Genomic DNA, 16669 nt, shown 5'->3' with positions numbered 1-16669 from the left:
CATTATGGGGAATGTAGGAGCGGACAGCGGAAAGGGCTGGGCGAGAGGCCCTTTCGCTTCCGGAGAGGCACTAGGGCTTGGATCTAGGCACCTTGACCCCGGAGTTTCGCAGCGTTGACTTGGCACGTCTGTCGGAGGCGGTAGAGCTGATCGTTGTGGGCGGCGGGACGCTTCGAGGAGCCGCTAGTGGCGCACGGTCCTCGGCGCAGGGCGGCTGCACCATGGTCCAGCTTAGTGAGTGCCAGGGACCCGAGAGACCGTCCGGGGGGGTTCCCGGGGGCGTGGAGTACCGGGTGGAGCTGCGTTGACCTAGGCGAGCTGGAAGCATCCCGAACCTGAAACAGCCGTCTGTTTGGTCATACTCCTCATTTTCTTCTCACCTAATTCCCCCTGAAATCCTGCGACATGAGAGGCGTTCATTTTACCGATGTCACCTGCGTCCCCTATGTGGTCACAGAACTAGTAAATGACAGGCCTGCGCCGAGTGAATTAAGGGTTGAGGAGGAAGTCCATTTATGGGGGGCCTGTATTAGAAGGGTTTTCACAAGGATATGGTTTCTAAGCCAGATTTCAAAGAATTGGTTAGTAATAAGGATTTCCACTGCAGGAAAGGGAATGTTTCATCTACCTCATTTTACCTATTTTTGTGCCTTTGTTTCTTAACTACTTATTTTTCTGCAGCTACTTTCCTCTGCAAGGCCTACCATGGAGGCCACTTAACCATCCGTCTTGCTCTGGGTGGCTGTACTAACCGGCCTTTCTACCGCATTGTGGCTGCTCACAACAAGTGTCCCAGGGATGGCCGTTTCGTGGAGCAGCTAGGCTCCTATGATCCACTGCCCAACAGTCATGGAGAGAAACTCGTCGCTCTCAACCTGGACCGGATCCGGCATTGGATCGGCTGTGGGGCCCACCTCTCTAAACCTGTGGAAAAGCTTTTGGGTAACTGGCCTTACCGAGGGATTTAAAATTAAAGTTAATTATAGGATGGTGAGAATTAAAAATTATTTTCATTACCTGTAGGCTGCTCAGGGCTGGAGTGAGAGGTATACTTGCAATCTAATTGCATTTTGAATCTAGAGACCTTTTGGGGACTCCTTTATGAGACTTTTTGGGTAACTGGGATGTTAAAAATGGGAACAGTGTGTCTTGAATGGCTGTCAGTTTGTCTTTTTTCTGGTAAGGAAAATAGTGTTAGGAAGTCGACAGCATCTCTTGTCTCCTTGCAGTAAGGAGTTGGGGGAAGAGATAAGACAGATTGTTGAGTTTGTTTTAAATCCATGCTCTAGGTCAGGTCTTTTATTAGACCTCAGTCTGTGAGGCCAAGTTCCCAGGGAAATATTGGCTTATACTATGTTATAACATGAAAATCTCGTTGCTTGTAGGTCTTTCTGGTTTTTTCCCTCTGCATCCCATGACCATCACAAATGCTGAGAGGCTTCGACGGAAACGGGCACGTGAAATCCTCTTAGCATCTCAGAAAACAGATACAGAAGCTGCAGAAACAAAAGTGAGCTGACTCCAGTGAGCAGAGCAGCGAGAACAAGGTCAAAGTCCTCTTAAAACACTTGTGCAGAGTTCTTAGTTTTATTAGATGTAGAGGTCAATAAATGGAATTTTCTTTGTCATCCATGTTCTTCTAGCCTGGCCTGAATAAAGCCCAGGAAGAGATTTGTTCTTGTGTGACACAGAGCTGAGTCTAGGTGCTAATTATTAGCTTTCTCAGCCTTTATCTAGGGAAACACATTGGCTGTGGGGTAGGTTTGGGCCCTGGGTCCCTTAGATAGCTTTACAGTCTGCTGACTTCCAAAACTTCCCTGTTTCAAAGTCCTTAACCAGCATATCCATGGCCAGTTCAAGTAATTCCTACCTTAATAATTTATGGTTATCCCACCAGTTTAAGAACACAGTTACTGCCCTGGCCCATGTGGCTTAACGGGTTGGAGCCTCGTCTCAGACTGAAAGGCTGCTGGTTTGATTCTTGGTTGGGGCATAGTCCCAGTTGTGGGTTCAATCTCTGGTCGGGGCACATAGGAGAAGGCAACTGATTGATGTTTCTCTCTCTGCCTCCCTCCCTCTCTTTTCTAAAAGCAATGAAAAAATACCCTCGGGTGAGGAATTTAAAAAAATACAGTCACTTTGCTTATTGGTTTTGTAATCACAGATTTGTATTTTCTTAACACAATTTCAAATTTACAAAGGTATATTTATTATGAGCTTTTAGTCAATCTTTTAATAATGAGAAACCGGAAAAAGCTAATGTTATAAAATGCCTACATACATTAGAATAACCCTTTACATTGCAAGGTTATTTGTGAGATTTATAAGGTATTACAAAAGTCAGAAAGGATTATCTCCATTTTGTAGGTGGGTAAGCTGAAGTTCAGAGGTGGTAACTTGCCCAAGGCCACAGTTTAATATTGGCAGAGCTAAGATTCAGACCCCAGCGTGCCTACTTGCAGAGCCCTTTGCAATATGTATTGTTTGTAGTGTGATGGCTGGAGGAGTAAGTAACAATTAGGGGCGTTTCAAATGTACACTTAAAAAGTCAGTGATAGAATGGGGTGTAGGTACTACCAAACTTGTAGTTTGGTAATATAAATGACTGGCTGTGGCAAAAACCCAAAATACTACATTTTCTGCTCCACCCTAACCTTAGGATTCTACAACCACAAGCATAGATTTGATGGTTTTTGTGCGCCTGTTGGATAATACAGATTTCAAATTCTGGCATAAGACTAGGATATAGGAGATTTATAAAGGAGAATTTAAAGCCCTAACAATGTACCAACTTATTCTCTGGATTTTATATTCTGAGAACAATTAACAGCCACCTTAAATTGTGGGGTCAGGATTCCCCAAGATTGTTGCTGGTGGGCCTCCAATTGCTTTGAAGATAGCAGACTTGGAAGGCAGGACAAACAGAGTGAGACCGACTTTACCTTGGATGAGGGAAGAGAAATGCCTTCAAAATGATAGGAACTCTGGAAGTTTAAAAGGTAACCTGGAGAGTTTGATGGGAGAAGCTTTAATTGATAGAGCAAAAGAAGATGTGATTTTAAAAAGTATTGGTCAGTGAGGGGAACTGCTGTGAAGTAGGTTAAGGTGAGGTATTTTTTTGAGGTAGAGTTTCTGCCAACTCACGTACCTGCTTTGAGCCCATGTCTGTCTTTTGCCTAAGATCTGTACACACAAATTTCCTGTGTGAGCTCATCCTCTCCCTGACTTCTAGTTCTTTCTAGCCCAGGCCTTGCCTTGAATCTCCAGGCCCATATTCCTTACCATGTCTTAGATGATTGCATCAGCTACCACCTTCAAACTTAATACGCTCAAAATTCGGCTCTGCACTTTAAGAAGCATTAAAAAGGAAAAAAAGCCCTCACTTCAGCAGCTTTTATTAAGATGAGGATTTGAGTCATGTTATCTCCACCAAAGTGGAAGGTGATTCAGGAGCTGGAGAATGAATAGGAATAATTCTGTAGTGTCAAATCTGAGTTTTATCAGATAATTTTTAAAAGACCTGTATTTTGTGCTTTGTGTTTAATGTAGACTTTTTTCTTGCAGGGCTCAAAGGGAGTACCTACCCTGCAGTCCCACCCTGTAGGTTGCAAAATTATTTGGGCTTTAGAGCTCTATGTACTCTTGTCAGGAACATCTTTGAAAAATAAATTTATTTAACCATCGTTCTTTGAAAAAACACATTATTTGAACTACGCGAAATTATCCAATGCCGATGTTATGCTGTTTTTGTTGCTTTAAAAAAAGAAAACAATGTATAGGTCCAACCTAATTTGGACATTCCATGTATTAAAAGATACTCTACACTGGCACTTTGGGGAAAAGATTGGCGCCAGATTTCGAGTGCCTCGGAGGGGGGCGTGGCCTCCGTTGGACTACTTCCGCTTCCTCCAAGTAAGATGGCTCCCCCAAGCGTAGAAATCTGGGGCGCCTGCTGGACTTCACCTGATAAGTCGACGGCGGTGTTTCCCAGTCCCAATTTGCGGCCGCCGTACTGTGCGGCAGGGTGGCCACGCCCCTTTTGCGCGCCTTGTGACGCTGGCGCCCTGGGCTTTTTGCGCGGGAAAAGAAAGCAGGCCGGAGCTCTAGCCTGCCTTGCTGGGACCCACCTTTCGAGCAGGCTGCAGCGGGCTCCACACATCTGCGGGCCATGGGGTTGCTGGAGCTGTGTGAGGAAGTGTTCGGCACCGCCGACCTTTACCGAGTGCTGGGCGTGAGACGCGAGGCTTCGGACGGCGAGGTCCGACGCGGCTACCACAAGGTGTCCCTGCAAGTGCACCCTGACCGGGTGGGTGAGGACGACAAAGAGGACGCCACTCGCCGCTTCCAGGTACGTGAGTCCCAGCTCCACCAGCCGCCCGGGCTGTCAGTCGTTTTCCTGCTGATTGGCCCCGTCCGGGTGGATTGTCCACAACCCGGCCTACGGTGTTCTAGCCTGTTTCTCCCGGCACGGTTTCCGTGAGAGCGGCGGGGGTGACTTTTGGATGCTCTTCCCCCGCAGATCCTCGGGAAAGTCTATTCCGTTCTGAGTGACAAAGAGCAGAGAGCAGTGTACGATGAACAGGGAACAGTGGACGAGGATTCTGATGTGCTCAACCAAGATCGGGACTGGGAGACGTATTGGAGGTTACTCTTTAAAAAGGTAGAAGACTCCGGAGACTGTTTTTGCGATGATTCCCGTTATTTATTCAACAATATTTATTTAATGCCTCTGAGGCATTGCATTTTGTGTTGTGCAGGAAGGGGAATTTGGTCTTGAAATACACAAACACACACAGAGGCATTCCTCAGGAGGTATATGACGTATACTGTATGTATTTGAAGAAAAACAAATGTACTGAACCATTTAGGTTGAACCATATGTACGTGTGTGTATGTATATATACATGCTCTTACTGAAACGGGTCTTTAATTACCTGTCGAAATGGGTCTTTAATTGATGTGGCTGTGGAGTGATTGTAGTGAAAAAGGGGGAAACTTAATTTTTTACAAGATGTGCTTTACATATCCAAATGTAAGTCCTGAGTGTTTCTCTGGGTCTCTTCGTACCACTGGAAACATTACTTAAATTTTCTTGACCCATAATTTATTAGTTCTGAAGGTTGGACTGCGGAGAACTCTGGAAAAGAGTTGGCATAGAAAATTTGGTTCCTTGCAACAATTTTAACTCAGCAACTTGTATTTGGGGAGCAGTATTTTAACATTTAAATCTAATTTTCAAGTAATATTCTCAAAGGTAAAGCATGTGTTCCTTATTTGTTTAGATATCTCTAGAAGACATTCAAGCTTTTGAAAAGACATACAAAGGTTCAGAAGAAGAGTTGGCAGATATTAAACAGGCCTATGTGGACTTCAAAGGGGACATGGATCAGATCATGGAGTCCGTGCTGTGTGTGCAGTTCACAGAGGAACCCAGGATAAGGAACATTATCCAGCAAGCCATTGATGCTGGAGAGGTCCCGTCCTATAATGCCTTTGTCAAAGAATCAAAGCAAAAGATGAATGCTAGGAAAAGGAGGGTAAGATTTTGAATGCTATTTACCATTTATATCTTGACTGCCTCCAAAAAGAATTTGAGGATATTTCCAGTAATGGAAATATAGAAACGAGTATGAAGGTTAACTTGCTATGTAAGCTATTATTAAATCAAATGAGCATATCAGCTCATCAAGAGAAACTTGTCCCTAGTATGTTGTGCTCAAGAGCAATTTACTACGTGGATCATTTAAATGATTACTATTGTCTTAATGCTAAAACATTCTTCACATGGACCAATTCTTGTAGCTTTTCTGAGGTATTGCTTAGGAGCTAAAGTAATGGAGTCCAAATACATAGGTACATATTCACCCAGACTGATTTTTGAGTCCAGAATAATAAAAAATTTTTTTTAATCAAAGCTATTTAGTTTATTTTGATGGCGTCTCCAAACACATTTCAAGGAACACTTTTGGAGAACCAGGCTTGAAACAAGTGTGTCCTTTATACCCATATTAAATGTGGAGTTGGTGGTGGTAGGGAAAGGAGCTTAAGGACAGCTGGGGTTCCCGGAGGGCGTAGATTCAAAGTAGGAAACATCTGTGCCTCTGGTTTTTTGGGGGTAAACCAGACTAGTAACTAAGTAACCATTGCTTTAACCTGATTTTCATAATGGGAAGTCCATGGAGAGCAAACTGTGAGGTTTTAAATATTTGGTGGGTATCTTAGGTGGATATCTTATTTTGTATGCCTGAATTTGGAGTATGACTAAGTTTGCAGATTTTAGTTAAAAAATAATACGGGGAAGCTGATTTATGTGTGTTGAGTTGAGAAAAGTAAAATGTATATCAAGATATATCTTTCTGACCCTGGCCTGTGTGGCTCAGGTGGTTGGAGCATCGTCCTGAAACCAAACAGTTACATGTTCAATTCCCGGTCAGGGCATATTACCTAGGTTGTGGGTTTGGTCCCTTGTCCAGATGCATATAGTCCCCATTACAGGCATGTATGGAAGGCAACCAGTCAATGCTTCTTTCTCACATTGGTGTTTCTCTCCCTTTCTCTTACTTTAAAAAGCAATGAAAAAAATGTTCTTGGATGAGAAAAAATTTTTTAAGTATCATTTTGGCTTATAGACTATTAGGCTCAAGATGGCAGTTTAAGGTGGTAATCATTTTCTCAGGTGAAACTGAGCATAGTAGTATTAAGTAATAGGATATTAGCTTGAGAAACTTCCCTAAAGTATTGGGGGAAGGGGGTGGTGTAGATTTGAGAGGGACTCCAGCACGTTCTGTGCGGGGAGTATTAATTAAGTATTAATACCGTATTAATACTTAATACAGTATTAAGAGAAATTGGTCTGAAAGTAGACAATGGAAACTTTATTGGAATAAAAAGGTTCTAATATGTCATCACTCTCAGTATTAATAGTATTTGTTGCTATTTAGAAAATTCTCTGGGGTTGGAACCTCTTAATAGTTTTAGTTGTTGCCCTGAAGGAAAAAAAAAAACAGTTTATTAGCCTTTCCCAGGTATTCTGGTGGTATTTTGGAATCAGTGCCCTAGGAAAATTTGGCAAGAGAGGTGGCTTGAAATAGGTAAAGAAAGGTTAAAGCTGAATTTGTTAGTGTTTAGTCTGACCTCTTGAGATTTTTAAACCAGGGTTGCTTTCAAGGCTGACACGTCACATATAGTAAATTGGGTTTCCAGAGGAGGAATCCTGAGGTGCCTGTATCCTGGTAATATTTTTGAAGGCATCCTTCAAAATGCCTTCCTTAGTTCTCCAAGCATTTTGTTTTCCTTCTTATAATCACATGGTTATTAATACTGAAGTACTTGCTACCCCTAACAAGTAAAGATGAGGAGAACTCAGAAATGCTTATCAGAATCAGAAGACATACTGCTTGCTTTCAGCAATTTTGCCTTTTAATGAATGACCTAGTTATGCAAGTTTATTCTAAGTAATCTTCAAATAGAAAGGGTCTTCAGATTTGCTTTTGGCAAAGAGGATATATTTTTAGGTTGAAATGGAATCTCACATGAGTTTCTGTTTTAGGCTGAGGAAGAGGCTAAAGAAGCAGAAATGAGCAGAAAGGAGCTGGGTCTTGATGGAGAAAGTAACTTGAAAGCGGTCATTCAGGTAAAGTTGGCAAGCTGTTTGTGAAGGCTGCTGCCATTTCTTCTTGTTCTGATTCCTGCAGTTAATATTTTCTTCAGAGTATACGTATAATGTTGTGGGTGTTTTGTCTTTTCTAAGGCATAATTCACCTATCATGTATTCATCTTTTTAAAGTGTACACTTCAAAGGTTTTTTTTTATATATTCATCAAGTTGTACCACCATCTAATTCCAGAACATTTCATCACCCTAAAAAGAAACCCCTTGTCTGTTAGTAGTCAATCCCTATTCTCCCTTCCCACCAGCCCCTGGTAATCACTAAGTACTTTGGTCTATGAATAATCTAGTGTTTTGAAAGCTTGTGTTTTAACTCTCAAACAGAGCAGACAAAAGGATCGGCAAAAGGAAATGGACAGTTTTCTGGCTCAGATGGAAGCAAAGTACTGCAAACCTTCCAAACGAGGAGGGAAAAAAACAGCTCTCAAGAAAGAAAAGAAATAATGGAATTTTCTCTTCAAAAGTCATTAGGTGTTAGCTGATGGCATTGTAGGCAGAAGGTACAGTCAAGATCTGAAAACAAAAGTCAACTCAACCCTTGGGAAAAGTTGTTTTTCCTGACTAAATTATTTGGATTAAGTATGTAACCAGAGTCAACTCAAACTGATCTTAGTATATATATCCTAGAAATCCTCTGACATTCTGTGAAGTCCTCCTATGAAGGAATTTGGTGGTGATCATTGAGGTGAGAGGGGCAGATTGGTATACTTTTGATAGCACTTGCTTCTGTAGATCTCTGTACAAGGAACTTTATCTAGAATGTGGGTCTGTCCATACTTCCCTTACCAGCTGTCATATTGCTACACAAGAGTGACATGCAGAGTATTTGGAGTGATGTGGATGTTTATTATGACAGGTATTCCACTTAGCAAGAATGTCTTCAGAACATTTGACAGTTTGCTTTTGGTCTTAATATTCTTAAATAGATCCTCTCTTTCTCTCTCTCTCTTTGTTTCACTGAACCAGGTTTTGTACTCTTTGCTTGAAGTACAGGAGAAAAAGTTGTTCACACTACTTCAGGCATCTTTATAAGTCTTAACATGATTAACAAGTAAAACATGGTTTAAGTTTTAAATGATCACTGGAATATTACTGATAAATGTTCTTGGGCAGGTCACTGAGTTTGTGGGAACTTGTTTTCTCATCCATGAAAGGGTGAGGGAGTTTGGGTAAATGATGTCTTAGAGGCCCTTCTGACTCTTAACTCTGATTTTGAAAGTAAAGCTCTCAGTGGTTTGTTTTCATGCACTCATGGTATTGATTTGCAAGAATAGTACAGAGATTTTCACTTATGTAGTTGAGTTGTATGTATTTATTAGACTATATGGAAGGATTTTAAGGACTATTCAACTTAAAATCCCTGGCTTGTAGAGTAATATTTTCAATGCCATATGCATGAAATAAGTCTTCTGTTACTGAGCTTTATATATCATAATTTATCGGATAAGTACATGACATGTTTTCAAGTTTGTGGACTATACACAGATTAAAAAATATACTCTTTAATTGTATTAAAATATAATTTAATACAGGTTGTTTGAAGCATCTGTCTTCATATGATAGCATTAGAACACTTTGATAAAATACAAAAATTACCCCACCTTACAGTCACTTGAATTTATCCCTCTGAAGATTAACAATAAGTTCTAAAACCGGTATGATCATTAAAGTTGAATGAAATTTAAATAAAATAAAGCCATAGTTCAAACTGTTGCTGCATTCATGGGTGCACTCAGGAGACGATCCAGGGTAGAATTATAAGAATGTCTAAGTTCTCTGCTTCTGCTCTTAGGATATATTCATATTGGAGTAATCACCAAGTGTCTGAAATTTTAGGGAATGGTATCTTTCTGGCTCACTAATAGAAAGATTCTATAAATTTTTTAATTGACTTTTACAGCTGAAGGAGAAAATCTGGCAAGTTGAATTTAGTATTTGGGGAAAAATATGACCACTAAAGAAAAGAAGTATAACCTGATACCAAGCAGTCATTATGAGGTTGAGCTGTCCTATCTGAAAAAAGTAATATGCATTATGGTTTATTACATATGTTACTCTACACCAGTGTTTAACATCGACGTCTTTAAGCTACTCACCCCTTCTGTATCTGTCTGTGGGGCTGGACATCTAAAGCAAAAGCTTTAGGAATGACATCTGTTTGATGAGTTGTTCAGATTTTTGACAGCCCTATCTGCTAAAAATGACTTAAAACTGAGTACAACTCTCCAGAAATTAATATAAGCAGAAGTATTTCAAAGCCAGTGATGACTTAATGTTATCAATAATTTGCTGTTTTTTGTGTATGTATAGTCTTATAGGATCCTATAATAATTGAACTGTTCATTGTTAACAGACAACATGAGCAGTGATTTGGGAGTAATTATTCTTTTGTTATATCTTTTGGTGCAAACTTTACTGTCTGTTGGAATAATTCAAATTAATGCTGAAAGAAGACAGTAACTGGAGATAGAAACAGTACCCATGTAATCTTTGGTGGATTGTACCAAAATAACTCTCCATGAAGATAGTTTCAAGTTGTTTCTTCTATACAAAGTCTGCATCACATGAACACTGGCTTATGAAATCTTCCCACGTGTTTGCTGCAGCCTGAAGCAGGTTCTTCTCATTTGCCCTATGGTCCCTGCCTGGTTCTGGAGACTGGCCCACTTCTGTTTTGAGACTTTACTGTAGACCCATGTGGTTGAGGACCTGTAAGATTAAGAGGATATCATAGAGTGACACATTAGTAGATATTAGATTTGGTATTCTCAAATTCATATCTGAAGGCTTTTTTTTTTCCCCTTCCAATAACCAGGTGGACTTTAAATTTGGAGACTGGGAATGAGTAGTAAAATATATATTTGCCAAGGCAACAAAAAAACTTGCGTATTTATGGGAAAATATCTACATTAAGATATGAAAGTATAACCTAAGTTTTAGAGAAGTTTTCACTAATTGAAAAAGAATAAAATATTTCACTTAACTAAATTTTACACTAGTTACACCTGACCATGAGCATGGCTAAATTTAATAACTCAGCGCAGAGGCAGGATTGCTTTTCTGTGATGACTGATCCAAGAAAATAATCCATTGAAAGCATTCAAAGACTACCACACTGCCACTAAGAACTGAATTAAGAGAATTCATTTGGACTACAGAAATCGTTTTGGGCAGATTACTTTTTAATGTACTTGCTGATGAATCTTATTAACAGGAAACATACTAACTGTCCCACTTCTAAATTTCACCTATAACAAAATGAGAATGAAGAATAACTATATTCTTGATAACTATAAGAAGACTATTATAAGAAGAATTAAGACATTCTTAAATTTTCTCCCATTACTCACAGGAAAATAGAAGCTACACAATATAATGTAGAAACCAAAAAGTAAATGGGATAGAATCAGACTGAGCATATCTTGCCTTTTTAGAATTGTTTTGTCTTACCTTGTTGGCCTTGCAGGTTAACCAACCAAAGCAGTTTATTCTATCGCAATATGGATTTTGCCTACATAACATTAATGCAGTGTTTGAATGTTATGAAAGTAACTTGTTTGAATTTTTTTTAAAGAAAAAGTACTGTTTACATTGCCAAAGTGGGGAGAGGTTCATTTACATACTGTAATGAAAACAAATCTGAAACTTTGGCTCTGAACAGTAAAGCTCTCCTCAATCTTTTTATTATATCCCATCTTCCAAAATGAATTTGAGGTGACTTGCAAAGATGTAGGAAAATGAAATGTAAAAGCCAAAGGAAAGGAGAATAAGCATAGAATTAAAAGACCAAGGTAGGGTCCTAACATAGCCACATAGTGGTAGAATAAGTCTTGGCCCCACCTGTCCCTGCAGATGCCCTCCCGGGTCTGGCCTGGTGAGGATACTCAGCAGTACATGAATGATGATGCTGCGTGTCCAGCTGAAAAGAAAAGAGACATTTGTAATGCTGTGTCTCCCAAAAGGTAATATGTTAGTAGAATTATAGAGAAAACCTCCCAATTGGACAACAATGTAAATGGCATTTTCCACTAATCCAAGGGAGAAGTTAGTTGAGTGCACCCTCTTACATTCCAGGGGAAAAATCCAAAGCCAGAGGTCCACAGAGCCATTTGTTAACATGTAAAAATTGCAAGTTCTACAGCTTTATTAATATGCCTTTAAGAAAACCTTAGCATTTATAAATAATCTGTATGGTTTAATATTCCTAAATATAATTGGCCACCAGGGGAATTTAATACAATTTCTGTTGCCTGCTGACTGTTTAAAACAATGAACAGCATTTTCAGCAGCATTGAAACATTCATGATTTCTGTACTTAAAATATAATAATGTGAAACATTTCAAAATTATAAAGATTTTAAGTTCTAAAATAGTAAAATATGAAATATCAAAAAATAAAAGCTATCCATGCCATCTCGCTGGCACTTCTGGAATAAAAAAATAGCCCTCGGTTCCATGTCACAGCATTACAATCAAGAGATTTCAGGAATTTTTTTTTCCTGTTTGAAGCCCTATGTTTTGATCAGGGGTCAGCAAATGTATTCATAGAGGGCCAGATAGTAAGTATTCTAGACTTGGTGGTACACAGTGCTGTTGTTGGAACTACTTAGCTCTGTAGTTGTAATGGGAAAGCAGCCAGAGACAGTATATGAATGAGCATGATGATTCTGCCCTAAAACTTTTAAATAAAAACAAGCAGTAAGCCAGATGGCCCATGAATGCTGATTCCCATTCTGGACAAGACCACCAAGGAGCAGAGTGCTTGTTTGGCAGAGCCAGGCCCAGGACTCAGATCTAGTGCTTTTAGTTACATTGAGCTACTAGCTCATCCCTTTTCATGACAGCAAATTGAGAAAGAAATGGCTAAGGTAAGAAAGTTTCACTTTTGTTTTATAACTATAAAAACGAAGAAACTTGAATTTTTTCATGTGTTCACCTTTACTCCTAAGGCAACCACAATTAAATGTTTGATACAAGAGAATCTAGCTATAGAATATAATCAACAAACATTGCTTAACAAATGTTCTGGGTCAAATTATGAGAAGACACATTTAATAAAGGTTCTCAAACTTTCTAAGGTTCATGTTGAGAAAGAATCAAAAGTGCTCATGTTTCCCTTTTGCCTGTGTTTTGGGTGACTCACCCTAGGATCAAGCCTCCTGAGGTCTGCTGGGGTAAATGGTGTCCCCTCAAAGTTTATATGCACCTGGGACCTGTGAATGTGGCTTTATGTGGAAATAGTATCTATGCCCTTATAATCAAGCTCAGATGAGGTCTGACTGGATTCGGGTGGGCCCTAAATTCAATGACTGGTATGTTTATAAGAGGGGAAATTAGAAGAAGGCTATGTGAAGACAAATGAATCGGAGTGATGCAGCTGCAAAGCCAAGGACCACCAAGGATTGCTGACAACCACCAAAAGCTAGGAAGAGGCAAGAAGAGACTCCTAGAGTCTAAAGAGGGAATATGGCTCTGCTGACACCTTGATTTTGGACTTCAGGCTCTGGAACAATAAATTTCTATTTTAAGCCACCCAGTTTGTGATAATTTGTTACAGCCACTCTAGGAAACTAATACAGTGGCCCATTCATTCTCATTCTAGTGGAGGAAAGATTGTATGCTTCAATGTATAGCCTAAAGATGATGCTTTAGGCTCTAACAGTTCAAGGGTTATGAGTTGGGATAAGAGGGCTACAAACACCACTATCCTGGAAATACATAGGTTGTGCAGACCCTAATTCCTGGGCACTAAGTGTGGCCCCAGTCACTTCCCCAAGCCCAGCAAGCCCTCTTACAACAAAGCAGATGGGGAGGGGCCGAGCAAGTGTACAACTGGGCAAGGCCAGGGGATAACCACCAGTCTCCCAACAAGGTTTTTCTATTACTCGCTTATAAGTAAAGGGGCTAATAAATATACACAGAATAATAAGGCAGTGTTAGGCATCTTAACTAAAAAAAAGTCCTAAGTTGCCCATCCAGCAGTCCACATCGTTATATGACAGCACTATTGGTATAAACTCCATGAGAACAGCATTGGAGAATGAAGTTAGGCTGACCAAATATACATTGAGGTTTAACTTTTTTTTTTTTTTGCTTATTCTCAAGAAATATCTAAACTTTAACTTTTTTACATTTTGTAATTCATACATAAGGCATTTGTGTTTGCGTGTTACATGCTGCTGAGTTGGGTGACTCCTGCTGAGCCTGTGAATGATGTCCGCAATGTCCTGTCCTCAACAGCCCTGTTCAGCTCCTGTAGACCCATGCCTATAGCTTCTGTTACGGAGTCAACTCATCTCATACTTGGTTTTCCTCTTTTCCTGCTGTTTTCTACTTTTTCCCAGCATTATTGTTTTTTCCAAAGAATCTTGCCTTTTCATGACGTGCCTGAAGGCAGACAGCTTCAGTTTTGTCATTGGCCTCTAGTGATGTTTCAGGCCTGATTAGCATTTTATAATACTTTATTCTACACGTTAAAAGAATGAGTAGCAAGAGTCCAGTTAGAATTTCAACAAAATGTTCTTAAAACACTATTTTCATTGTTAGAACCTCAACTTTTATGCTTTGAGTCGACCGAGCCACTATGTAGAGTCTTAAGTCTGCCAAACTAGTGTTTTTTTCCTTTTCCCCAATTATCAAGACCACAGAGGAAATGTCACTACCAAAAATGACTGAGTTGTGTTGGGCCTGGAGAAAAAGTCAGGTAAAAGGAGCCTCTCCTGGGGCTGCTGATGATTAGGCTCATCCACCACTGCACTTCGAGCACGATTAGCATCACCGTGGGTTTTCTGTGGCAGAGACAAAATTACAGAAACAATTAAAACAATTTGCTATGTGTACACTACATGAACCCTACCAAGCCAAGCACCTCCAATTCCACTGGCATCGAATAGAATTCAGTATTGCTTTAGGCAAAATATAGTATGTTAAGGCCAGAGTATAGGTCCTACAGAATTACTGTCATGAGGTTTTATAAGCGCATGGAAAGGCAATAGGGAACAGACATATACCGTTTGCCTTTGTGGTGGCCCCACAGTGCTCAGGTGTTCCACTTCGGCTGTGCCAATAGGTGGCAGCAGATTATTTCGGCTCAGGGGCATTGGTGAGGGAGTAGAGAGCGAGTCAGCCATCACCTGGCTGCAGATCAAGCAGTGAACACAAGACATGAAAGCATCAAGTTAGAACAAAAGCAAACTGATCAGGATAAATTCAACATGAATTTAACGTCATACACAAAACTTTAACCTTTTTAAGTAAAGAGATCTCAATGAAAGGACTTTGGGATTTTTCATAGTATTTTATGATTTTTCTTGAAACTATCCTGAACACAGCAGTTGACCCTTTCACAGAAAATTGGAATAAAAGTTTGCACTGCTCTAGCTGGTGTGACTCTAGATTGAGTGCTGGCTTGTGAACTGAAAGGTCATCAGTCCAAATCCCAGTCAGGGCACATGGCTGGGTTGTGGGCTGGGTCCCCAGTGTGGGGCATGCAAGAGGCTTCCCTGTATCTCTTGCACATCAATATTTCTCTTCCTCTCTTTCTTCCCTTCTCTCTAAAAATAAATAAAATCTGTAAAAAAACTTTTCTCCCTATCTGATGTTGCACTTCTCTACCAATAATGGGTTTGTAATTTTACATCTGATGGAATTCACTGTTCTGACTGTCCTTTTCACTAATAACTATAATTCCCAGGAAAGGTCCTACACTCCCATTTTCTTCCATGGAGTCTGGAGCAGTTGGCTGTGTAACTCATACCCAAGACAGTAATTGAAACAGTGATACTTTCATGTCCATGAAAAAACAAAGCAACTTCTTTTTTCACTTTGAAAAAATGCACTGTCAGAAGGGATAAGAGATTAATTATACATCAAGACCACTCACTCCTAAATGAATGAATCTATAGCTATAACAGCATAGAGACTGCCTCAGCAACACAATAAAATAGTGAGCTGGTGAGGTGAACCCCAGTTCCTGACAAAGATTTTTGGTGGTTTTGGACATCTCTTTTAGTGAGTGTTGGGATAAATTATAATGAGAAATTGAAAAATCAAAATCAAGAAATGGTGGGAGACAAGTATAGTGGTATGTGCTTAAGTTAGAAGCTGAATTCAAAACAGTTACATTATTTCATACCCTTGATCATAATCCTAGAAATCATCCTACATTTTGTGAGTTAACTAAAGAATTTAATTGTAAAAATTGGTATTTTTTGCACAATGAGGCTCAGTGTGTAGCAAATGAAGGGTGAGAAATGGGAGAGGATATGTGTAGTGTTATTTCCTAAGAAGTGCTGAGGGGTATTTTTCCTGGAATATAAATTATAAGCAATAATTTCTCTAAGGTTTACAAACTTCATTGTCAGTGGAATAAGCAATTCCAGTGGTACAGAAAACATTAAATGAGAATTAACTATTATTGTGGGATGAACTTCACTGAACATGTTCCCACTAAGGAAAATAATAAAATATATATACCTTTTATTTGGTAAGCCAACATTTAGCCAACATTTTATTTGTAGAAATAGAAATCTTCAGCTAAATCAACAGAAAGGTCCAGTATCTGTGTTCACATTTAAGCCATTTTTTTTCTGTAGTGGATGGATTTGAACCAGTGTGCAATCCATCATAAGAATATGTAATGATTAGTTTCTAGAAATGTATTTCAATATTATACTTAAATTCATTACATAAAATTCTTCATGAGTTTTACCACAGTTTCCAGAAATTCTGCTTATAAAACCTACACTCGGGATCCTCTGAGGATTTCTTCCACAGGTCTTGGTGTTCCAGCTCGGGAATGGCTTGTGCTGATGGGATGCAGGGTTCGTGGTGGGGGATTGCGCCTCCTGGCGGACTGCACTGTGTATGACAGAGATGATGTACAAAGCTCTAGGGCTCGATTTGACCAATTTCGGGTCGAAAGGGTGGTACTGGACCCAGGCCTCATAAGTAGCTTGTCATCGAGATCTCTAGTGGCCAAAGAAACCCACAGTGAAATTGA

General features: G+C 39.8%; 3 protein-coding genes across 9 annotated transcripts in view; 2 read left to right on the top strand and 1 right to left on the bottom strand.

Moving 5' to 3' along the window:
• The first annotated feature begins 49 nt into the window (after positions 1-49).
• MRPS16 (mitochondrial ribosomal protein S16) lies at positions 50-3683 on the top strand. The gene is made up of 4 exons (XM_037130525.2): positions 50-234; positions 682-942; positions 1386-1547; positions 3565-3683. Exons 1-3 carry the CDS (start codon positions 222-224, stop codon positions 1517-1519), a joined length of 408 nt encoding a protein of 135 aa, XP_036986420.1. The 5' UTR covers positions 50-221; the 3' UTR covers positions 1520-1547; positions 3565-3683.
• Positions 3684-3784: 101 nt separating this feature from the next.
• DNAJC9 (DnaJ heat shock protein family (Hsp40) member C9) lies at positions 3785-9093 on the top strand. 2 transcript variants are annotated; one of them, XM_037130523.2, is made up of 5 exons: positions 3785-4348; positions 4520-4660; positions 5283-5537; positions 7550-7633; positions 7993-9093. In XM_037130523.2, exons 1-5 carry the CDS (start codon positions 4169-4171, stop codon positions 8110-8112), a joined length of 780 nt encoding a protein of 259 aa, XP_036986418.1. In that variant the 5' UTR covers positions 3785-4168; the 3' UTR covers positions 8113-9093. The 2 variants fall into 2 exon arrangements, with proteins under 2 accessions (XP_036986418.1, XP_036986419.1); XM_037130524.2 differs by lacking the exon at positions 4520-4660.
• A 76-nt stretch (positions 9094-9169) lies between these two features.
• The window catches only part of FAM149B1 (family with sequence similarity 149 member B1), a 52907-nt gene continuing 45407 nt past the window's right edge, over positions 9170-16669 (bottom strand). For 5 of the 6 annotated variants that reach the window (XM_037130510.2, XM_037130509.2, XM_037130516.2 and 2 more), the window contains 5 exons: positions 16413-16637; positions 14679-14805; positions 14331-14456; positions 11509-11587; positions 9170-10377 (listed from right to left, as the gene is read on the bottom strand). In XM_037130510.2, coding sequence (XP_036986405.2) covers positions 10301-10377; positions 11509-11587; positions 14331-14456; positions 14679-14805; positions 16413-16637 — 634 coding nt within the window. In that variant the 3' untranslated portion in view covers positions 9170-10300. The remainder of the gene's footprint in view (positions 10378-11508; positions 11588-14330; positions 14457-14678; positions 14806-16412; positions 16638-16669) is intronic. The other variant, XM_037130515.2, reaches the window with a different exon arrangement.

Source organism: Artibeus jamaicensis, unplaced genomic scaffold (genome assembly GCF_021234435.1).
Source record: "Artibeus jamaicensis isolate MK-2021 breed Jamaican fruit bat unplaced genomic scaffold, CSHL_Jam_final contig_332, whole genome shotgun sequence".
NCBI lineage: Eukaryota > Metazoa > Chordata > Mammalia > Chiroptera > Phyllostomidae > Artibeus > Artibeus jamaicensis.
Note: the sequence above shows the minus strand (reverse complement) of the source record. Positions and strands in the feature narration are given on the sequence as shown.